General features: G+C 32.4%; 1 protein-coding gene across 1 annotated transcript; it reads right to left on the bottom strand.

Annotated features, from left to right (window-relative positions):
- Positions 1–5,329: 5,329 nt before the first annotated feature.
- On the bottom strand, positions 5,330–25,288 carry LOC139525065 (uncharacterized). Its single transcript, XM_071320244.1, has 7 exons — positions 25,276–25,288; positions 24,585–24,690; positions 20,831–20,953; positions 16,326–17,463; positions 9,858–10,253; positions 9,530–9,648; positions 5,330–7,038 (listed from the first exon to the last, which is right to left on the bottom strand). Exons 1-7 carry the CDS (start codon positions 25,286–25,288, stop codon positions 5,373–5,375), a joined length of 3,561 nt encoding a protein of 1,186 aa, XP_071176345.1. The 3' UTR covers positions 5,330–5,372.
- Positions 25,289–25,660: the final 372 nt, after the last annotated feature.

The following is a 25,660-nucleotide window of genomic DNA, read 5'->3' as shown; positions in this document are numbered from 1 at the left end:
CTTCAAGGTAAAGTACACACACAATCGTTTGGTCTGCGACAAAGATTAACACTTTTGAAATTGAGTTACAAATCAAATTCGAACATTGAATGTTAATTCATCGAGAAGACCGCAAAATACATCTATATTAATCGAGACGGCCTACTGTTCTATTGTAAAACAAAACTAGTAAAACAAGTTTGACAGATAAACCTTTTTTTGTACAAATATGTATCTTTATTTTTTACCCATAAAAGACAGACACACATTTCACTGGGGTAAAGCTGATGACCGTAACTGCATTCACGGTCATCCCAAGATGTCGGATGAAAAATTAGGTCAGTTTCTGTATTGTCTGTTAAAGTGTTTCTATATCATTTTCTTTACAAATCATACATTGAAACGATGTAAATTTATAAAAGAATCACTCGGAAATCACTAATTACTTCTGAGAAATGTGCATAAAACGGGAAATTCGATTTGAAAAAATCGCCAAGATGACCGTAAATCACAATCGAGATGACCGTAACAGAATCAGCGATTCATAACAAGGCTGACCGTAACTGCTTTTAAGATGACCGTAATTTGTAAATGATGACCGTAACTTTTAAAGGATGACCCTCAATTCTAAGAAATATCCGTATTTATATAACTATCTTTTTGTATCAAATGATTAATCGTGTTGGTATACACATATTAATATGAAAGTTTTAACCTATAGGTAGAAGAAAATAAGATGTGCTTCAAATGCAAAGATTACCATATGTATCTTTTTTTACAGTAGAGGGTTCAATTTTTAAAATGAATTTGCCAAAAGACATGCGGTGCACAGCCTTCAACTGCTCGACAAAATATTTTTGTTTGTTTCTGGGATTCCTTTTAATGACATATAATAAATACACATTTTTAAAAATGCCAAAAAATTGCATGTACACCCATTGATATTATATCGTCTTTCATTTTGTCGTGCAAATAAAATAACAGAAATATTTTGAAAATATCATTCGAATAAACTAGTGAAGGTGAGCTCCAGCAAAGTAGATCCTTAAAATAGTATTGTACGAAAAGTGTATCACAAGGCGGAACGTTGTCAATTTGTATACATACAGAAATGTTATTCATACAGTCAGGATTCTACTTCTTCAAAATTATCTCCCCATTACGCCAGTTCATGCTCACAGTCGTAGAAATGGAAGCCATTGTAGGGATGACGCTCTGCCAATTTTGCTCTTGAAAACTGATAAATTTATCCACATAGCACCATTACGATCGATCGTTAGATGTCAGTTATATTTTAAAATACAAATGTATCTACTAGCTAATGAGCATTAAATAATGATCTTGTCTGCATTGATTCAACTTAAAAATATTGTCTGTTTGGATGTCAGATGGAATTTTTGAAAATTCTTAAGCATTTAAAAAAATTCTAATTAAATATTTCGTGGAAGGGTAGACTAAAAATTTTCAGTGGTTGAAGATTATAAACCCTAGTTATCACACACACATTTTCATCATCCAAATTAAAAGACTGTCGTCAAGTACTTTTAGAAAAAAAAGCTATTCGAACACACCTACTCTGTTTTTGTGATTCATTAAATAGGTATCTCAATTGACCCATATATTTCATCTTTTCGTACTTTTTACGTTATAAAGTCAACCTGTAGCTTTGATATATAATAATGATAAAATCTGAAGCGAGATGCTATATAAAATACTCTTGCTTTGTACGTTTTAAAGTCAAAATATACACCCCAAACATGCCCTAACATAAAAAGGTGCACTCGATTTTTCTCTTTTCGATACAATCGTTACCTGTTTTGGGGAATTTTTTCTTGATTCACATAATGGAAGGGCAGACACGAAAATTTCTGAACTAAAAGATTGGTATGTTCTCCGTCCGTGATAAAAAAAAATCGGAGGTTATGCATTTTCTACATCCAACTTATAGATACTATATATAAAAAAGAAGATGTGGTATTATTGCCAATGAGACAGCTATCCAGAAAAGACCAAAATGACACAAACATTAACAACTATAGGTAACCGTAAGGCCTTCAACAATGAGCAAAGCCCATACCGCATAGTCAGCTATAAAAGGCCCCGATAAGAACCATGTCGTCGACTTGATATCTTATTGTTTTGCATTACTATGTAATAGATACATTGAAAACTTATGCACATGGTGTTTTTAAAATAAGAAAATTGTCGTTTTATTTGTTTCTATTAACTTTTTAAAATTTTGTTACTATATCAAACATTACAGTTAACTTTTATCGCTTTCTCGATAAACACAGAGCTTCGATTCTTTTGTTCTATTTCAAAAGTGTTTCCGCCTGCATATATCAAGACAAATTAAGATTTTAATCTGCTTCCTCTGGACCCATACACATGGGCTCGATTACCAAATATTCGTATGTTTTATTAATGTTTTTAATGCTCCATTTATTGGCATTATGTTTTTCTGGTCTGTGCGTACGTTCGTCCGTTCGTCTGTTTGTTTGTCCGTTTGTCCAGCTTCACTGAGTTAAAAAAAAATGAAACTTAGTACACATTTTCCCTATGGAATGATCTTTTTAATTCTAATGTTTTATCCTATTTTCATAGTCCACTAAACATAGAAAAGATAGTGTAGATGAGGCATCCGTGTACTAGGGACACATTCATGTTTCTTCAAATTTTCGTCGTATCGCTGTAAATTTGTGTTAAAATTTTAACGTCGATATCAATAAATATTTCTTTGTTTACGAGAAATATGCAATTTACTATCATTGTTATAAATCCTAAATATGGCCAATTATATTATATTTTAAAAAAAGAAATTTATGAAACATATTTATATCCGCTAACCGAGCCCCTATTGAGATCGACAAACTCAACAAAAAAGCTTTGAATACAATACGGATATTTCTTAGAATTGATGGTCATCCTATAAAAGTTACGGTCGTCCTATATAAATTACAGTCAGTCTTTACAAATTACGGTCATCCTTTACAAGTTACGGTCATCTTTTTACCAATCACGGTCATCCTTGTTTTATGTTACGGTCATCTTGAAAATATTTTGATTATGATTTACGGTCATCTTAACGATTTTTTCAAATCGAATTTCCCGTTTCATGCACATTTCTCGGAAGTAATTAGTGATTTTCGAGTGATTCTTTTATAAATTTACATCGTTTCAATGTATGATTTGTAAAGAAAATGATATAGAAACACTTTAACAGACAATACAGAAACTGACCTAATTTTTCATCCGACATCTTGGGATGACCGTGAATGCAGTTACGGTCATCAGCTTTACCCCAGTGCATTTTAAATCGTTAAAGTCACAAAAAGACAATATTATACTATATTGAAGAAAAAACCCAGACGGTCTCATAAACTAAGATGTAGAAAAAGAATTTTGATAATAGTAACATGATAAAGACTTTGCGAAACACTTCGAAAATTGATGACTCGAAAGATCTTAAGATTTTGTATATGTACAGTACATGATTTCCTATTTTTTTTTATCTATATGCAGCATAGATTTGCAGTGAGACACTTGAAAGAATAACAAGTTGCTAGATGAAAAGCTTGAACTCATATCACGCTTCAGAATTTAGTAACAAAAACATTTTGCATGTAAATATGAACATATCAAATAATAAAAAACGACGATATGCATCCAAACGTTTTTCTTGGAATAGAGGTGAAGCACTGAGTATTTAATTCGATCATAACTGGTACACAAGCTTTCTAGAAAGCTGTGGACTGCTTCGTTCTGTCATAATTAAAGGTAATATGTGTGCATGTGGTTCTTGATTTAGTATTGGAAATGTGGTATTTTTTAAAAATTGATTAAATCGTAGATAAGTTACTGTTTCAAGATGTCGACATGACTGAAACTAATAGCTCCCCACCGTGATGCGAAGCAACAACAGCAGAAAAAAACAATCGTTATGTTTTACTACACAAGATTCTGTCGACTTTTTCATACGCAGAAGTTAAGATACGAAGAGTTACTTTTTTATTAGTCGAACTCTTGCGTCACTTTTGCCACTTGTATGGATACGCTTTTCAATACTTTTGTTATTGTAGACTTAAAAACCCATCATATATCATGATATTAGAATGCGCCAGTCGTTATAAGAAAGTGATATTCAACAAATGGCAATATTTGATGAAATAAAATGTATGTTTTACTGTATTTTTCAATTCAAAACTTATATTTACTGTTTTGAGAGTAGGTCTGCGGTAAAATCTATATAGTTTAGGTAGTTTATTGTAATACACAAACAAATGCGAAATTTGAAACCTCCTTTACAACGTTCACTAACAACAACACTGTGAATAACATGTAAGGACCAGGCAAGCATATTCACCGGCAGCACTCAATACATTTTCAAACTAGCCCGCTATGCACAATTTCGGAAAATATAGTATTAAGTTGTTTGCTCTTAACATATTTTTATGATAAAGTCTCATATACTTAATTTGGTTAATATTATTAAGATTAAATAGGAACTCAATATACGAATAAATCTCCAAAAGAAGGTTATATAACATAGACAGCCAATTTCAGTGAAAATCTATACCGAGTTTTAAAATCAAAGATGGCCACACATTACCTAAATCAGATTTTGACCTCACACACAGACCTATACAAGTTGTTTAATTATAAAAACAGAGGAATTGTCGAGATCTCTAGATTGATACTTAGTTTATCGAAGTCCAGTTGCAAATATTTCAAGCAAATTTTGTACAAAAAAGTTTGAGTAGTTTTTTAATCGAAGTTATCCCCATGATGTATTTCATCAAATGATATAAATGACTCCAAGGCTCCATTTTGAAGGCCATACTCTAATTTTAATTGTTTACTTTTAAGACAGTGAGAGTTGGATGGAGCTTTAAACAATGGCAATCCTGCCACATCTTCTTAATTCTCTGAAGTATTTCTAGAACAAACTAGTAATCAAAAACATAAACTTCAAGATGCGATGAACAATACAACATTTGACCGGTTATATGAACATATGAATTATCATATACTAGTACATAGATATCAGAAGTTGTGGTATGAGTTCCAATGAGACAACTCTCCATCCATCTCACAATTTATAAAAGTAAACCATTATAAGCCAAAGTACGATCTTCAACACGGAGCCTTGGCTATCTTTGGACACCAAGCTATAAAGGGCCCACAAATGACTAGTGTAAAATCATTCAAATGGGAGAACCAACGGTCTAATCTATATACAAAACGAGAAACGAGAAACGAGAAACACTTATGAACCACATCAATAATCGACAGCTACTGGACATCATGTTCCTGACTTCAAGTATATTATTCATGATAACAGAACTAAGACAATATGTTATGACTATAATATGGAAATTTTATTCCCTAATATTTTAGACATGGTACCATGGCAAAGATGTGTCACGATCGCAAACAAACATTACAGGAATATTTCTGTTATTAATTCCTCGCGATGTTGATTCCCATAAAATCCACAAATCCCTCATTGCCTCATTATAAGTTCTTCCATACATAAGCGGAAACCGTGTATCAGCCATTATCGAGCCTGCGCATGACTTATAGACAGGAGGCCGCGAACCAAATACTAGGCACTTCGCTTTACAAACTCGCCCACATGTATCATACGCTGTAATCAATGCTTCAATGCTGGATTCGTTTGAAGGCTTTTTTATTCCGATATAGGTAAACGAAGACGATACTGGCCGAAAAGGGTCGATTTTTGCATAATCTTTATATCGACCAGAGTAATTTATCCCATCCGACTCAACAAAAACTCTGTCTGGACCTGCTGTAATGTCTGAACATCTATCATATACGGCAGGATTGGGCTTGTTTGGAATTTTTTCCAGACTTTTATAGACAGTAGAATTCGACATGTGTGTATCATGATCAATATGCAGGTTTAAACTTTTAATGGGATCTATACTGGCTCCCGAGGATTGCATGTAGACAACTTTAACTGGCATAAAAACCCATTGATTTATATCACTCTTTCCATTTATAATAAACGAATTTTGATAAGGCATTTCCCTCTTATTTTGACCGACAAAATTATTAACAGAATGAACAGTTTGTTGGTTTGTTTTCACGGAATTTAACTGATTCTTGTTTATTTCACCAACTACGCTCCTCTTACCCCTTATTAATGAGGGATCCGCTGGGGCCACAGGGATAGACCCACCTCTTGTTCTTCCGTCTCGGAAAGGAGATACAAACTTTGGTCCTGCTGCTAGAGGTCCAGTCTGCGCAACAGCATTTTGAGCTCTTTCAGGAGTGTCTGCCTCCACCTCGTCCGGTGCTGATACAACTTGTGCAGTAAATCCTGCTATCGAAGCTGCCCCGGCAGCACCTCTTGCCGCTGGAGCTTGCATTCTCATTTGGGGCGGTGCAACTCGAGATTCACAAATTCCGGTATCCGTATTACAAACAAGATCAGGACTGTCTGCGCATCGTGGACATGATGGTGCAGGTTGATATGATCGCAATCGAGCATATCTCGCTGAATATGCTTCCGATGTCCTTACCCTTGGAGCAAATGGAAATTCTCCGAAGTTCATGAACCTGAAAGGTTCATGTCCTGCAACATTTGTCGGTGGATAGTCTGCTTCTGCATTTGGTATACGCCTCCTAAATTGTTCCCATATATAATCTATAAAAGCATGATGACAAAAAAATATCGGGTCATATGCAGCCGATGCTAACGACGCTAGTGTTCCGTCGACCCATACATGCGGACCGTTGTGGTGTGCTTCTAAACTGTACTGTACTGTACCGGCTGTGCTTGGTTCAACAATTTCGGCATGGCGCGTTCTACTGAGAACAGATGCAATAGCCTGTTTTGAAATAAGCGTACCATCACTTCCAATGTTGCGCAAAATTGGCCTTCCCGGTAAATTTGCAAACGGTCCATTAGTAATAAAACCGAAACCATTTCCAAAATACCTGGCTGTAAACAAAATTGTGTTAACCGGGTCGTCCATTGCAAAGTCCAGAGACGAGTCCCAGTAAGGAATAGTTGTTCCAAGAGCCTGTTCTAATCTGAAAGATAAACACAAGTGTATATTCTAATATGACACAGAGATGAGGACTGTCTAGATAAAATAAGCGTCACATAATATCTATGTTTTCTGTCGATATCATATTTTTTGTAATCCAACATGAATAAATAAATATCTTTTAAACTAACGGGTTGTATAACGCATGATAAGGTAGTTAATAAATTTAAGGAATGGTAATTGATGTTGTTTGCTTGATATCTCTAGTATAGAACAGTTTTCCAAGAGTCTGTTCAAGTCAGAAGGATAGAGCAAAGACAAGTTTTTTTAAAAATATGACATACTCGTTCAAAACGCGAAATAGAACCGAAAAATTCGAATGTGATCATGATTTAAAAGGAGGCTCACGGGTGTAAGATTTTCAGAAAAAAATTAAACATTTATTTTTCATTACAAATTTTATTTATTACCTTTAGTAGTTGTGATTATATCATATGGTACAAAAATCATTAAAAAAAATCAATTCGTGTTGGCCCCAGGTGACTTTTAAAATGTATATATCATTGAAAATGCTCCAAATTATCTCCTTTTGGTGCAAAAATTCCATTTTTTGGCATTAAAATTGAAATATCTTTTTTAACTCATCGGTGACCTTTATTTTTTATTGTTGTTTTCGATGAAGCTGTACATAAACTAAATAATTGTAAAATTTAAGGGATTTCTGTAATTTAGTTATTTTTTTATTTCGATATTACCGCTATTTCTGCTATTAGTTCAACAAAAAAAAAAGGGACATTAACAAAAGTGTATGCTTCTTTCGAAGGCAGATTGTGAGCGTAAATGAACGGTGACCCCATTATTTTATTTTATTTTTTTATTAGGTATAAGATAAAGTTAATTTATAGAAAAATAAAGAGAAATCCTATATTAAATAAAAAATTTGATTTAGACCCGCGAGCCCCCTTAAGTGATTTTTGTCGAGCCTTCGACTTTAGTCGAAAAAGCGAGACTAAGCGACATTCCGTCGTCGTCGGCGTCGTCGTCGTCGTCGTCGGCGGCGTCCACAAATATTCACTCTGTGGTTAAAGTTTTTGAAATTTTAATAACTTTCTTAAACTATACTGAATTTCTACCAAACTTGGACAGAAGCTTGTTTATGATCACAAGAAAGTATCCAGAAGTAAATTTTGTAAAAATGAAATTCCATTTTTTCCGTATTTTACTTATAAATGGACTTAGTTTGTCTGCGAGGAAACATTACATTCACTCTGTGGTTAAAGTTTTTAAAATTTTAATAACTTTCATAAACTATCCTTGATATGTACCAAACTAGGACAGAAGCTTGTTTATGATCATAAGATAGTATCAAGAAGAAAATGTTGTGAAAATAAATTTCCACTTTTCCGTATTTTACTTATAAATGGACTTAGTTTTTTCTGCGAGGAAACATTACATTCACTCTGTGGTTAAAGATTTTAATAACTTTCATAAACTATCCTTGATTTGTACCAAACTTGGACAGAAGCTTGTTTATGATCATAAGATAGTATCAAGAAGAAAATTTTGTAAAAATAAATTTCCACTTTTCCGTATTTTACTTATAAATGGACTTTGTGGTTTAAGTTTTTAAAATTTTATAATGTTCTTAAACTATCCTGGATTTCTACCAAACTTAGACAAAAGCTTATTTCTGATCATAAGATATTATTCAGAAGTAAATTTTGTAAAAAAAAAAATCTTTTTTTCCGTATTTTACTTATAAATGGACTTAGTTTTTCTTCCAGTTAACATTACATACAGTCTGCAGTTAAAGTTTATAAAACATTTATTAGATTCATAAACTATCCTGATTTTTTTTACCAAACTTGGAAGCTTCTTTCAATCAAAAGACAGTATTGTGAGGGAAATTTTTATTGGTGTTTTTCCTCATTTTTGTTGAGTCTGCGATTAACAGAAAAAGTAGGCGAGACACCGGGTTCCGTGGAACCCTTACGAATTTTTTTACAACAAACATATCATTTGCTTATATAACTAATAATAATTCTATATTATCAAGAACCAAAAATTAAAACAAAATACAAATCTAACGTGGAAACACTAAAGTTTCGAATTATAATTAGTGATACACTAAACAGACCACATCAAACATAATCCCCAACTCCACCTAAAAAACCAGACACATAAACAAAGACTAACCATAAATAAAACCAACGCATGGTTATACGATTGCAACAGTTTTACGTGGGCTCAAACCTCATATTTGCGTATCCAGACCGTATTCTTTATAACTTAAACGCAATAGCTGTCAACAAGATACCAAGGATATAAAAAAGAAGTACAATCAGGATCAAACTGTCGTAAATTCTTCTGGAAGCAAATTACAAGGAATCTCTAGCTGTTCGTTTGGTACTTTTACTCAAATAACAAATAGTTTCATAAAACAGTATCCCTTTCCGGTCTCGTTAAGTCTAATAAAATTTGAAATCGGCAGTCTTTGTGAAAGACCAAAAGTGGTTAAAATAACATAAGCTTACATTAAGAGATATATTCTGTGCCAGCCTAGAAAGTTTGGGCCTTGATGTGCTGGGCCTAGGGTACTCCCTGAATGGATACCAGCTATAACATCGTAGTTGTTGGTGTCTTGTCTAACGCTCTGGAAATAAATAACTCAAAAATAAAATGAAGCGAATTCAAAATAAAATAATTATTCTTTTTATAATTTTTCTGAATTCAAAACAATCAGAACAAATACAAATAGTCTAATTATCGTTTTAAAATATATTTCTTTTTTCAGTTGTATGCTAATTTATTTCGGACATACGTATACGTACGAACGAGATGCTTTATTTCTGATCTACTTACGAACGAGTTTTTCAGTCTGCGCACGGCTAATGCATATTGACGCCAGTTGTACTGATAAGGCGCCGCTCTCACTTCCCTCCTGACAGGTCCTCCGAATACTTGTCGCTTTTGTCTTGACGGGTCGTCCAGCTCTGCTTCCCTCACCACTCCCCGTAACAAAGACGTGATATAATTCCTAACATTTGGATCTGTAATATTTGTAGACCATGTAGCGGTTGTCTCTACGAAGTTGGATATACAGAAACTTTGAATAGTTCTAGATGGAATTGTTGACGTATTGTCCGACTTCTGATCTAGACAATCGTACAAATTCTTTGGTAAAGGTATCTGTGTCACCAGTCCATCAGTGTGTAATGTGTACAAAGTCTGTATGAACAGAAATATTGGTAGAATGTCCTGAAAAAATAACGAATAAAAGGTTATTTACATTTAACCGCCTTAAAATCTGTCAATAGCAAAATATACTTACTATAATGAATATTGTAATATTTTAAATTTATCACTTATGTTTTTGTATGTTTTTGATTAATATTCGTAAACTGTTTTGTTATTATTTGGTTGTTTATTGTTTGTTTAAACTTGTATTGCCACAAACATTGTAAATATTTAATGACAATAGATAAAATTAAAATATGGTTTTATTAATGCTAATCAGACGCAAACTTAAAATAGCACATATAATGATAAGAATTTAATTGTTTCGAATATTACAATTTACCTACCATGGTTTCCGTCTTTTAAGTGCCTCGACGACAGCAGAACAAAGTCGTTAGTCAATATATAATGCTGAAATGATATATGATTTACATATTGTTTACTTTCATCAAGATATAGTAGAAAAAAAGCTTTTACACGAAAAATACCGCAGTTAATATACAACTTATGTTCATACAAAGAATTATCTTGTTCGTACATAAAAACATAAACCATCTTTAGTTTGCTGAAATTTTTACAAGGATAAGGAACTTTGATGGTTGCGACCCAATTGAATGTTTTTATATTGTACGGTAAAAAAGAGTTTTTCAAACGAAGGCTGTGAACTGTCAACGACACGATCTGAACTTATTAACCTTTATTTCAAGTTTTAAACTTTAATTTGCAATGTTTTACTAGTATTCAGTCATCAATATGTAAATCATCTGATTTAAAAAAAAAATACTACCGAGACGTTCCGATTGGTTATATGTTGTGTTATATGCTCGGTTATATGTAAACATAAATAGTATTGAAATTATGGAGAAATATTCACCTCACTTCACCCATCCTCTAAAATCCAACCGGTATTTAGGCCCGGAAAATGCTTTCTGTTTTGCACGGTCTTTAGCTGTTGTCCTTGTTGTAACCCAACTTTTCCCCTCCAAGCGTTGTTCTCTCTGTCACGACAGAACGTCTCCATGTGGTTTTGGGACGTTCACCTTTAGTTTTCTAAGATTTGGTTTCAGTACCTGTAGCATACATTGTTCTTACGATTTTTAAAAATTCTCCAAAATCTTAACCTCATGCTAATTTCTTGAAGTATCTTGTTTTTCAGTATAATCAGCTGCTACTACTTTTGTTTCTTTGTCTGACGATTAGCTAGGCGAGATTTGCTGTATGGGTTACATTCCCTGTGATGCTATTTGTCCATAGCTTGGGCATGTTGAAGAGTGCATGGACATGTTCACACGCCTGGTTGGCCTATGCAATGAATGATTGAGACCCTTGCTGCTCCGATATCCTCTACAATTAAACATAAGACGCTAGACTGTAATCACAATGTGCTGCCGCAATGAGGCTTTGTATGAGTCTTGAATAATGTAGAGGCATATTTACACACTTAGCTTTCTTTATTTGCCAGAGCATGCTAGCCAGTAATGATAAAAGTGTCTATGACTCCAACCAAACTAGTCGATTATACAATCCTGTGTTACAAACCACCAGTTCACGTAGGAATATTACTACAATGTATATACCGAGAAAAAAAATCAAAGAATATTTAAAGAAAAAAAAAGATAACATTAATTTGTTAGATTCCAACAAACTGCGTTTAAAATCAATGTTTTTATAACAGAAACTACGTACGCTTTTACCAATGGTCTTTAACTTAGTCAGTTATATTCAAAAATAAAATATGTGTTTATTCTTGTTGAATTTCAACTAGACTGGTAATTTGCAAGAAAATTGTTTATCAAACTTTGTTGTTGCCAGACAATGGTGCGCATCAGTTTAAAAATCGTGCACACGACTTTCAAAAACTGGAGCGCAGGACTTTAAAAATGATGTTAATCAATGATTTTTAAAATAGTGCGTATGATTATCAAACTCGCGCTGACGTTCGTATAGAGGCAGTCAAATTTTGTCTAAAAGCTGAGAGCACGATTTCGAAAGTCGTGTTTGTCAGTTTTGAAATTCCTGCGCGCCATTTTGAAAGCCGTGCGCACCAGATTTTGAAAGTCGTTTGCACCAGTATTAAAATTTCGTGCAAACAAGTTTTGAAAGTCATGCGCATTTCGACGCTGGTGCATGACTTGCAAAACCCGGTTAGCACGACTTTCGAAAATGGTGCTCACGAAGGTAAAAAATGGTACACACTAGTATCAGAACTGGTGTGCATCATTTTGAAAGTCCTGCACATCTTCTAAAAAGTCGAGTTCACCGCAACAGTGTTGAAGTCGTGTGCGGGATTTTTAAAAACTGGTGCGAAGTTTAAAAACTGGTGCGAAGTTTAAAAACTGGTGCTCAGGAGTTTAAAATTGGGGCGCACCATTTTTGAAACTCGTGAGTACCATTTTTCAAAGTCGCAAGCATGTTTTTGAAAATTGCAATCATCAGTATATGAAAGTCGCAAGTGCCAGTGTTGTGCGTACCATTTTTTCTTGGCAAATGAAAATATTTATATTTATATGTCACTTAAGTTGCTCCGTAGTATTGAATTCCTTGGTGGAACATTTAACATGCATGTGCAAGAGGCATAATGAAATATTCTTTATATAGTTGTACTAAGCAGTGATATATAATTTTATGATTGACCTTAAAACTGCCTTATCATCATATTTTTGCTTTGACATACTTCGAAATATGTAAATTAATCATAATTATTATTTATGACGCATAATATGACTAAAAAGAATTGAACGTGTAAATGATGTACATACAAGATAAGTGTCTTCATTGTTTCTTAGTAATAGCTGATTTTTGTACATTGTAGTTCGGTGCTCATACGCGGTATTGTGTTGTTGACCCCGGAACAATAGTCTGAAACACGTCTACAGAACATCAAGAACATGGATATTTCTTTCTTCTTTTGTGGAGCATGTAAACTATTTAAGAGTAAATTCCATTTTAGAATCAATTTAGTCTTTGATTCTCTTTTTTTAATCCATTGTATTTTGTTACAAGATCTTCGAAGCGACATAATAGAAATATCCATGTTTTGTACTGTTCATCGCCCAAACAACTCAATTCTATTATATGAGTAGGCCATTATACAACCGCGCCTTAATAGTATATAATTGTTGTCCCTTGCTGGACAAAAACTAAATATATTTGTATTTAAGCTTTAACAATGGAAGAAAAAGCAAGGTTTGCCAAGCTTTTCTCCTGTTTTGTAGCGAGTACTAAATTAATATTTCTGACTTTGTATGTCAGTGTTTTTATCCTGTAGTTTACACCCTGATATTAAAGCTAAGTTTTTTAAATCCAAATAGTTGTCTTTGTGGTTTGAAAGAAATCAGTATGATTTAAATGCGGACTACGAAGAAGACCCAAAAACGATCCGAAAATTCTCATATTCATTATTGAGCGTTAGGAGAATTACAGGAAACTTTATTAATTAGGGCCCCGCCAAAGGCGGGTCCCCTATAGTGATCAGTCTGTCCGTCTGTCCGTCCGTCCGTCCGTCCGTCCGTCTGTCCGTCCGTGCGTCCGTTCGTCTCGCTTCAGGTTAAAGGTTTTGGTCAAAGTAGTTTTTGACGAAGTTGAAGTCAATCAACTTGAAAATTAGTTTACATGTTCTCTATGATATGATCTTTCTAATTTTAATGCCAACTTAAAGTATTGACCCCAATTTCACGGTCCACTGAACATGTAAAATGATATATATTGCGAGTGTACTATGGACACATTCTTGTTTTTGTCTGTTTTGACGGGTTCTCTTTAACCTTTCACTTAAGTATGTCTTTTTTGAAGTCGGCAAATTCAACCATGATATGGTGCTGTAAAAAAATCTTCGGACTACAGATGCAGATATCAGAATGATTTTCGAAGTCACGAACATTTCCCCTCAAAAGATTATTACATACATTGGTTGCTTAAATTATTAAAAGGTATATAGTGTGTTGCATGTACCTATATTCGTTTATTTCTATTATACCGTTTGATGAATATAAGTTGTTTTTTTTCTGAACATTATTCTATGTATTTTAATACTAGTACCTTATTCTAATGAATGATACTAAGGGGGATAACTGAGATCTAAGGAGATTTGTCATAATTGCCATTGAGAACACTCACTACCCACCAAGTCAAAATGAAGTGTATGACCTTAACAACGTGCATTGTCCAATTATTTGTAAGATAAAAAAATAACCATGACAAAATGTAAAAAAAAAACAAGAACACCATCTGCCAGATTTATGACAATACAATAAACGGGAAAAACCCAAATACATGTGTATGATGGACAGCAACCAACCGCGAAATAGGACAGTCACATTAGGAATGCGACAGAGTAAAACATATTTGTGAGAGTTCAATTCTCATCATAACATGAGACAGTGGCATAAAAGCTCAACTTTTAACTAATCTATAAAATCATTTGTAATGGTTTGACTGATCAGATCAGATCGCTACGTAGCACACAACCTTCTTTAAAGAGAATATTTTGAAGTATTTTTAAACCAATTAGAAAATTACTTATTTTATAAATAAAGTCCAAATACCCAAACAGATTTGTTTTAAATCGAAAGAAAACTCACGTCAGTAGTTTTGAAACATGTTACCGGAGTTTCAGGAAAATTGGTGAAATCGTTTCCAAGTTGTCATCCGACGTGTCTGCGAGGGGCGGACTGATAGACAACGGTATACCGTTACACATCCCTTAAATGGGCTTTGCTCATTAATGAAGGCCGTACGGTGACCTATATTTGTTAATTGTTGTGTCATTGGTCTTTTGTGGAGAGTTATCTCATTGGTAATCATACCACATCTTCTTTTTTATACATAAAATGGTTCATTATAGGCTTCCTTTGTATGTACTAGTAATTGTGAAAAGTAAAATAAATCTAAACATCAATACACGTATTTGCTTTAATTTGTCAAGTAAAGGATCACTGCGACACACCTCGTGTCTTCTGACGATACTTTACATCGCCATCAATCAACACATCTTTTGAAGTAATGATCTTATATTTTGATAATGCACTTTTACTGCAATGATAACATGCACATGGTCAGCATGTTTTATTGCGACATTCTTTTGTTATGTTATTGTACTTCAATACATAATATCATAATTCTTTCTCCATAGTTTATAATACATTTATAGGTTAAAAAACAAGTCGATGATAGACCTGGTTTATACTTGATGGCTAGGTTAAGGGCTATAACTTAATAATAAATAAATATTTTAAGCCACCAGGCCCACTCGTTGAGTAGTTGAATCGTCAACTGACTTTTTTTGACTTAGGGTTTGAGAAGAACCAGTAATCATAATCAAAATAAATTATTTATTATGTTCATATCATATACATATATATACATTCGTTTTAATTGATAAATAAATATACAAATCACAATATTATCTTAACTGTCTAAAACATTATAGTATTACTTCATTAACTTCAGTCTATAAATTTTACTTCAACAATAATAATACTAATTGCTTACATTTGATGTAAATTTGGGTTAAAAAATTAATTTGAACAAGGCACCAAGATTAAGCTTTTAGTTTGTTCATATTTGATAAAACTTTTCAGTAATACTTGTTCATATTTGATAAACATTTCAATTATTTGTTCATACATGTAGTTGATAAATATTTCAGTCATTTGTTCATACATGTAGTTGATAAATATTTCAGTCATTTGTTCATATTTGATAAACTTTTCAGTTGCTTGTTCATATTTGATAAACTTTTCAGTAGTTTGTTCATATTTGATAAACTTTTCAGTTATTGTTCATATTTGATAAACTTTCAGTTGTTTGTTCATATTTGATAAACTTTCAGTTATAGTTCATATTTGATAAACTTTCAGTTATTGTTCATATTTGATAAACTTTCAGTTATATAATTGTTCATATTTGATAAACTTTCAGTTATTGTTCATATTTGATAAACTTTCAGTTATATAATTGTTCATATTTGATAAACTTTCAGTTATATAATTGTTCATATTTGATAAACTTTTCAGTTGTGTGTTCATATTTGATAAACTACTGACAGGAAGGGGATGACAGGTCAACTGCAGATGTGTTGAAATCAGCTGGTACTTGGAAGAAAGCATTCTGTTGGTAACTTTGGAAACTAGGCTGGTAAACACATTGCTGGGCCACTAGTTGTTGTTGGTATAGTTGCTGAGTATAAAGTTGTTGCTGTTGTGCATACTGTTGATGAGCTGCATATAGTTGTTGGTATTGATGAGCTGCATAGAGTTGTTGTAGGTACTCCGTAGCATAAGATTGATGATGATGGTTAGCAGTGTAAGACGGTACAGTAGAGAATGGTAGAGTTTGCTGGTAGGTTTGTGACTGGTAATCGAAAGATGGCGTAGTGGTACAATAACTTGGATCAGATGCAGATGGTAGCTGGTAACGGTTAGACGAAGACTCTTGTAGGTCACTATGATGTGAATGGTAAGACGTATCGGTAGGACTTGGTGATGGTATCTCGGACTTTACTGATAGTTCGGATGATTGATGTTGCTGTAGAGCACTAGTAGTGTCCATAATCTTACACAAGGAACGTAGTTGGTCAACTGCGATTTCTTCTGTAACACCCCATTTGGAAGCTGAGTCTGAAACTAGTTTTGTAAGTGGTGAGCTTTGGTGACGTCTTGTAGTTGTCTTTCGGGTCTTTAGTTTAAGCGTCATCTTGTTGAATGTTGGTGAGGTATCATCTGTCAGAAGTGGTCTGGAGTCATCTACTATTTCAGGAGTGAGAATACGATCTATGCTGAAGTCTGTAGGACGTTTGGTCTGCGGGATATTGTCAGAAGTGATAGCTGACGAAGAGACAGTGTTGTACTTTACAGGCAACATTACTTCGGGTACACCAAGATAGTCATATATGGTTGGCGGCCAGTATGAGGATCTAGAGACGGCTGTGTCTTGTCGGAGAAGGGCGTTGTAAGGTGCTAGGTGAAGGTGAACAGCCCATTTGTTGATACGGCCACGTAGACACTTAAAGAAGCAAGCACCTGAAGAAAGAGTGTGACGAACTGAATCTTTCCAACCACGGTACGTGCCTCGGAAGAATGGAAACATGCTGGCAAGAGAGAGATGGATCTCGGACAACGAAAGTGCTTTATCAGGAGACATCTCGATAGCCATGATGATCATGCCAAGATAGGAGTAAGGCGGCTTAGGGTGACGCTGATAGCTAGGTTTCGTAGTAGTTGACGTCTGATTGCTGAAAAAATAAAACAAAAATGTTTAAAGTAAGGACTAATTTTTATAACTACAATTTGAATAGGAAAACACTGATTTTTTTCATATTTAAATCTATTCACGTTTGTCTTAAAAATGATATCTAGCAAAACGTAAATCTTTTTTGTAACTTCAATCATGCAGGGTAAATCATAAGATGGAAATCTTTGTTGTTTAAAACTGTCATGCTACTTTTTGTATGCCATATACTCATTTGAATTCCATTTAACTATAATTCTCGCTATCGACAATATCGGTCTTAAATTTTTTCTCAAATTCATTCTACTTTTTAAACGAAATGACAGCTGTAAGCTTCAAATGGCGAAAGTAATTTGATAATGTCATTCGGTGACACTTATAGAGAATAAGAAGATGTGGTATGTTTTTTATTGAAACAACCTAAATCAGAATGCCGTGGATGTATATAAAAAAAATAATAATAAACATAAACAAAACCCATACCGCATTGTTAACGGACCTGGTATATATGTTACAGTAAATAGGTGAAATTAGGAATTACATGTAATTACTAAAATTTAGGAATTACAGGTAATTCCCGATGCACTTAGTTAATACAAGTAATTCCTGAAACGGCCCAGTTATTACCAGTAATAACTAATTTTAAAATGAATTATTACACCTATTTACTGACTGCTAAAACAATGTTGTATTATGGTCAGATGATCAAAAGTTATATGGTAATACTAACTACAAGATCAGTTAGTACGTTTAAAATATTGAATAGTTGATTTGTATTAAAAATATCTTGAATAAATATGGACTTTCAAATATTTGGTTAAATCAAAGTAACTTTAGTTTTAATCCAAAATGGCATTAAACAGAGAATTTTTGACCAATTTCAGCAGACATGGAAATCAGAAATGGAAAATTCTCCCAAAGCATAATGTTTTAACTTTAAAAAAAAAAATTTGAGTTTGAAGAATATTTAGACTTATTAACTTATAAAGATAAGATAACGTTATGTAGGTTAAGAACTGGAATGAACTGTTATGTGCATTAGCTTCCAGATATAAAAAAAAAAAATTATATTTTTTTATTGTTAAATCATTAATAAAAATGATATAGTGAAATTATTATTCACTGTTAGCAGCCAATCTGGTTCTATTTTGTTAAATTAGCTGCGAAACAAGGTTGATGAGTTGTGCACTTGCTAGTGAATATTTGGACCTCATTGAATACGTATTCATGTGACCTTCAATTCAACCCCTAACTGGAGATGGGTTATCGATGTATTAAGCTATTACAATTGTAAGAGTTTTGCAGAACAAATAGTCTCACCTACTTTTGCTGTTAATCGCAGGTTCAACGAAAATGAGGAACAAATATTAAAATTTTCCTCTAGATACTATCTTTTGACTTAAGTACTATAAGAAGCTTCTGTCAAAATTGGGTAAAAATCCAGGATGGTTTATAAAATCTAATGTTTTAAAATCTTTAACTGTAATGTTAACTGGGAAAAAAACTAGGCCATTTATGATGTTTATAAGTAATATAGATGTATAGGGAAAAAAAGGATTTTTTTTACAAACTTTACTTTCGGATATTATCTTATGATCATAAACATTTAGCTTCTGTCCAAGTTTGGTAGAAATCCAGGATATTTGGAGAAAGTTATTTTAAAGTTTTAAACCACAGTGCATGATTGAGATTTTAGTTTAACAAAATTATGAAAATCAAATTGGATTGATATCATTGTCTTGCATATATAAATGCATATAGTGACGGAGTTACAAGACCTATAAAATAACCATTTTCCAGATTCAATTCACAAACACTAAAGAGTATGCACTTTTGATGTGCCTTATATTCCTACATCCTTAAGTAAGCTCCCTTAAAATCCCTACCCTTTACTTTCTTATTTGGTATCTTGAATTATGTTTTTCATTTTAAAACAAAAACATCAAGTTAGTAAATAGCTGTAAATATGACAAAAAAAATCAGTAATTACCAGTAATCACTGAAACAACTAGTAAATACATGTATTTACTAAATTGGCTAGTAATTACAGGTATTTACTGAAATGTTTAGTAATTACGTGTAATTCCTAATTTCACCTATTTACTGTAACATATATACACGAAACGGTATGTACTAAACGAAAAACATGAAAGACAACAACCAACGTCAACAACTGAGTTCCATACTGAATACTTTGAGACGGACGAGCGGGATCAACCGTCACTTGTTACAGGGGTGTTTAACAGTATAACATAAGACCAAACTAAAGGTCAATTTGAAATATCTTTACTCATAAGATTGGTTTGAAGAACAAACTTAACTACGACAAAAGACATAAAGTACCACTGTTACTCAGTTTTACTTAGATCTAGTAAAGAAAAACAATTTTAATTTAATACAGATAAAGTTTTTCTGACTTTTTGTACTACTTTTTTCAAAAGGTAATATTCTCATGTGTAGAAATGCTTTCTACTGAAAAAAAATTTGAAAAAAACCCTCTGTAATTGATTTTTTAATCAGGGTCTCAATTTCTAATATCTTGCAACACAGTTAAGCATCATGTGCATAGGTTGGTGAAGAATGTGTCACATACTATATCGCTAGATTTGTAATTTTCATTTACGAATATAATTTTTAAAAATAATTGTCGTTTTTTTCATGTGATACTTTATCAACTTTATCAACACAAGACTATTAGTTAAATAACCGAAGATCTATCTTTTGTAGCACATATTTTTTCTCAAACAAATATTTTATTTCAAACGTATAATAAATACCCCCCCCCCCCCCCCCCCAAAGTAATATATATATAAAAACAACGAAAAATTGATGAAAACAAGAATGTGTCCTCAGTACACGAATGCCCCACTCGCTCTATCATTTTCTATGTTCAGTGGACCGTGAAATTGGGGTAAAATCTCTAATTTGGCATTAAAATTAGAAAGATCATATCATAGGGAACATGTGTACCAAGTTTGAAGTCGATTGGACTTCAACTTCATCAAAAACTACCTCGACCAAAAACTTTAACCTGAAGCGGGACAGACGGACGAACGAACGAACGAACGAACGGACGCACAGACCAGAAAACATAATGCCCCTCTACTATCGTAGGTGGGGCATAAAAAAAAAAAAAAAAAAAAAAAAAACAACATCGGCCTGATTTATATTGCAAATACTAAACAACAATCGAAAAACCCATTAGATAGACATCGACCAATCACAAGTTCCCTTTATATTAGCGAAACGGTCGATTATATACCAGAGTAAAGTTGGGCAAATGTACGACTGTATATTTTTGTTTATTGCAGCCTCCTTAACAATTATATCCCTATGAATTGATTCATGTATGTAAAACTAAGATAACTTACCTGTTTACACTTTCTATACTTTGGGTAGTTGATGCAGTTGTAGCAGAGATGTCAGAGTTGTCAGATTGGCTTCCATCAGATACTATAGCCATGTATTGATGCTGTGATGCTATAACCCTTTGACTGTAAAAAAGAATATATAATTAAAATTAAGCAGGTTAACAATGTAAGAACGGACATGGTATCAGCATTAGAGATTAAAAAAAAAATGAATATCACAACGTACATGTAGTTATCTTTTTACTAAAAAAGTATCTGTAATCAAACGCGAATAATGTTGCAAGTTTGAAAGATTCCATATAAAGAATCAAATATACATTTGTTATAGGTTAGTTAATTTTTAGATCAATCGATGTATAAAACAGAAAAGAGAAAAAAACCTAAGTGAGGACATGTCTGATTGAAGAATGTTTATTTTCTTATTAAGATGTTGAAAATTTACTACTCATAAAGAAGGAAATACAGGTCCAATTTTGTTTATAGATAAAGGAAGATGTGGTGTGAGTGCCAATGAGACAACTCTCCATCCAAATAACAATTTAAAAAGTAAACCATTATAGGTTAAAGTACGGCCTTCAACACGGAGCCTTGGCTCACACCGAACAACAAGCTATAAAGTATATTTCATCCAAAAATGTCGAAATCTAGCATTTTGACATCAAAACGGACTACAGAATATTCATTATAACAGTTTTCAACAATTATTTATTATATGTTCATATCGTTGCTGTGAAAATAAAATTATATAACAACCAACAGAACGAACGTTAAACATCTGTTAAACTCACGACGTATAGATAATCTGAACACAACAGTGGTTTTAGTAAAGAATGTCCCTCATTTTGAAAACACTCAAAATCGGTTTCATTCTTTTTGCGTTTATGATAAGTCATATTATTGAAACAAAAGTACAAACATGGAGCGCTGATATTGTTAGCCTATGTAAGATATTAAGACTTTCTGTCCCTAGTCTTTATATATAAATTAAGTAGAAGATGTTAGCCTATGTAAGATATTAAGACTTTCTGTCCCTAGTCTTTATATATAAATTAAGTAGAAGATGTTAGCCTATGTTAGATATTAAGACTTTCTGTCCCTAGTCTTTATATATAAATTAAGTAGAAGATGTTAGCCTATGTAAGATATTAAGACTTTCTGTCCCTAGTCTTTATATATAAATTAAGTAGAAGATGTTAGCCTATGTAAGATATTAAGACTTTCTGTCCCTAGTCTTTATATATAAATTAAGTAGAAGATGTTAGCCTATGTTAGATATTAAGACTTTCTGTCCCTAGTCTTTATATATAAATTAAGTAGAAGATATAAATTAAGTAGAAGATGTTAGCCTATGTTAGATATTAAGACTTTCTGTCCCTAGTCTTTATATATAAATTAAGTAGAAGATGTTAGCCTATGTAAGATATTAAGACTTTCTGTCCCTAGTCTTTATATATAAATTAAGTAGAAGATGTTAGCCTATGTAAGATATTAAGACTTTCTGTCCCTAGTCTTTATATATAAATTAAGTAGAAGATGTTAGCCTATGTAAGATATTAAGACTTTCTGTCCCTAGTCTTTATATATAAATTAAGTAGAAGATGTTAGCCTATGTAAGATATTAAGACTTTCTGTCCCTAGTCTTTATATATAAATTAAGTAGAAGATGTTAGCCTATGTAAGATATTAAGACTTTCTGTCCCTAGTCTTTATATATAAATTAAGTAGAAGATGTTAGCCTATGTAAGATATTAAGACTTTCTGTCCCTAGTCTTTATATATAAATTAAGTAGAAGATGTTAGCCTATGTAAGATATTAAGACTTTCTGTCCCTAGTCTTTATATATAAATTAAGTAGAAGATGTTAGCCTATGTAAGATATTAAGACTTTCTGTCCCTAGTCTTTATATATAAATTAAGTAGAAGATGTTAGCCTATGTAAGATATTAAGACTTTCTGTCCCTAGTCTTTATATATAAATTAAGTAGAAGATGTTAGCCTATGTAAGATATTAAGACTTTCTGTCCCTAGTCTTTATATATAAATTAAGTAGAAGATGTTAGCCTATGTAAGATATTAAGACTTTCTGTCCCTAGTCTTTATATATAAATTAAGTAGAAGATGTTAGCCTATGTAAGATATTAAGACTTTCTGTCCCTAGTCTTTATATATAAATTAAGTAGAAGATGTTAGCCTATGTAAGATATTAAGACTTTCTGTCCCTAGTCTTTATATATAAATTAAGTAGAAGATGTTAGCCTATGTAAGATATTAAGACTTTCTGTCCCTTGTCTTTATATATAAATTAAGTAGAAGATGTTAGCCTATGTAAGATATTAAGACTTTCTGTCCCTAGTCTTTATATATAAATTAAGTAGAAGATGTTAGCCTATGTAAGATATTAAGACTTTCTGTCCCTAGTCTTTATATATAAATTAAGTAGAAGATGTTAGCCTATGTAAGATATTAAGACTTTCTGAAAATGTCCCTAGTCTTTATATATAAATTAAGTAGAAGATGTTAGCCTATGTAAGATATTAAGACTTTCTGAAAATGTCCCTAGTCTTTATATATAAATTAAGTAGAAGATGTTAGCCTATGTAAGATATTAAGACTTTCTGAAAATGTCCCTAGTCTTTATATATAAATTTAGTAGAAGATGTTAGCCTATGTAAGATATTAAGACTTTCTGAAAATGTCCCTAGTCTTTATATATAAATTAAGTAGAAGATGTTAGCCTATGTAAGATATTAAGACTTTCTGAAAATGTCCCTAGTCTTTATATATAAATTTAGTAGAAGATGTTAGCCTATGTAAGATATTAAGACTTTCTGAAAATGTCCCTAGTCTTTATATATAAATTAAGTAGAAGATGTTAGCCTATGTAAGATATTAAGACTTTCTGTCCCTAGTCTTTATATATAAATTAAGTAGAAGATGTTAGCCTATGTAAGATATTAAGACTTTCTGAAAATGTCCCTAGTCTTTATATATAAATTAAGTAGAAGTTGACGGTCAAACCTCTTTAACTGTCAGTGAATATTATAAGACAAAATAATTTCACAACTATATGTTTGAATTGGAAAAAAAAATGGTTGAAAGTTTGTGTGTATCTTACTGACCGTTTCCTTGTTTAATTTTTCCACTGCTATAGTATTTTGATCATATATGCAACAAATTCATATTTTAAGAGTAAATATAACTGTTGAATTGTTTCACATTTTTCAGGTCAACGCGTTTAGTAGCTGACTCAACAGTGTGAGTGTTTTACAATTTAAGAAATAATTGATGTAAGCTATAATACGTTATTGTAGTTTAAACATGGGTAGGCATAATATTCGTGATTAGTTTTGCCCGAGCGATAGATTCATTATTCTGCAGTAGACAATATACACATGTGCATACACATTTTATTAAATTTAGAGCATGGGTCTGTTTACAAAACGAACTTGATGAAGCACGTCATATTTGATTCCTTGTTGAGGGTAATCTATGATTTCATATATCCATTTGGAAATCTGGTTGATAGTTTTCTCATTGGCAATCATATCGCACATTCCTTTTAATAGTCTGATGACTTCTTTGCTCCGATTTGTATAACTTACTGACAAATTTCCAAAACATTTTGCGGTTCATGAATCAGGTTGAAGTATAACTTAAAGATTACAAAAGTCTTCTGCTCTAGAAGTGTAACACCTTATGTAAATCGAGACATACGACATATATTTCTCTGTAAAAATATAAAATGTACACATACCTTGCAATTCTGACGAGTTCATCTGTACTACTATTGGATGACTCACTAAATGGTGACACTGGTGGCAGTAAGGACAAAGTTGGAATCTCTTGACGAAGCATTATGTCTACAAAACAAAACAAAAAAAATAGTCAAAAGTTATCATATTAAATGTATATTCATGACGAGAATATGTTAATCTTTTTTGTTTATAATTACTTCTTTCTACATAAAGAGGAGGGAAGTCACAGAACAAAATGTCTCACAGAAACTAGTCACAAAGTTGAGACAAAAAGCCACAAATAATATGTATTCACTTGTTTTAGAATATAAAAATCTTGAAATATTTACTTTTTAATACATACATTCATTTTACAGTCCAGGATATTGTTTATTAGACTTGATGAATAAAGGTAACCATGCCAAGGATACAGAACTTGGTACCATGAAGCTGTTTAAGTACCAAGCCACTTTGACATTTTGTTTTTTAACAACCATTGATCATTTTTCATATTTTAAAATAAATTTAGTTGACAAAGTCGCACTTTATGAAATATAACAAGAAAAGTACAATTAAAAAAAAAAATAAGTGTTTTCTTAAATGAAAAATTATTATTAAACTGCATATTTGTCCTGTGACTTTTTGTACGTTGATTTTCTGTCATTCACTCAGTAAATGTATGCTTACCATATAGTTATGAATGTACCAAACCTGTTGATACCATTATATGAGAATTATTTTATATAAAATCATAAGAGATCTCTGCTTGGGTTATATTCAATTCGATTCAATGTTTTATTAAAGTCTCATCACTCACTAAGTACAATCACTCTTTATACATTGCAAAATAACACTAGATAAAATGAGAGCCATTCTATACAGAATTATAAGAGACTATTAAAATGCATAGATATAATACACAATATGAAATAAAATACTATTTACAATATATAAAACTTTTACGTCTTTTTAAAATCAAATGACAGGTTTTGACACACACACGTATCATATAAGTAACAATAAGTCATAGTACTGCATCCAACTATGAGTAAAACCCATACCACCTATAATAGGCAAATGGAAAACAATTCAAATA

The sequence above is a fragment of the Mytilus edulis genome, chromosome 5 (genome assembly GCF_963676685.1).
Source record: "Mytilus edulis chromosome 5, xbMytEdul2.2, whole genome shotgun sequence".
Classification (NCBI taxonomy): Eukaryota; Metazoa; Mollusca; class Bivalvia; order Mytilida; family Mytilidae; genus Mytilus; species Mytilus edulis.
This window is presented reverse-complemented; position numbering and strand designations above follow the sequence as displayed.

Excerpts from the sequence above, each read along its gene's own strand:
- LOC139525065 (XM_071320244.1), bottom strand. Across the intron at positions 10,254-16,325 it reads AACAGAATGCTTTCTTCCAA|GACATTCTACCAATATTTCT; the intron begins GTACCAGCTGAT and ends TTATTTTTTCAG. Across the intron at positions 7,039-9,529 it reads CACAGAATATATCTCTTAAT|ATTAGAACAGGCTCTTGGAA; the intron begins GTAAGCTTATGT and ends TTTATCTTTCAG.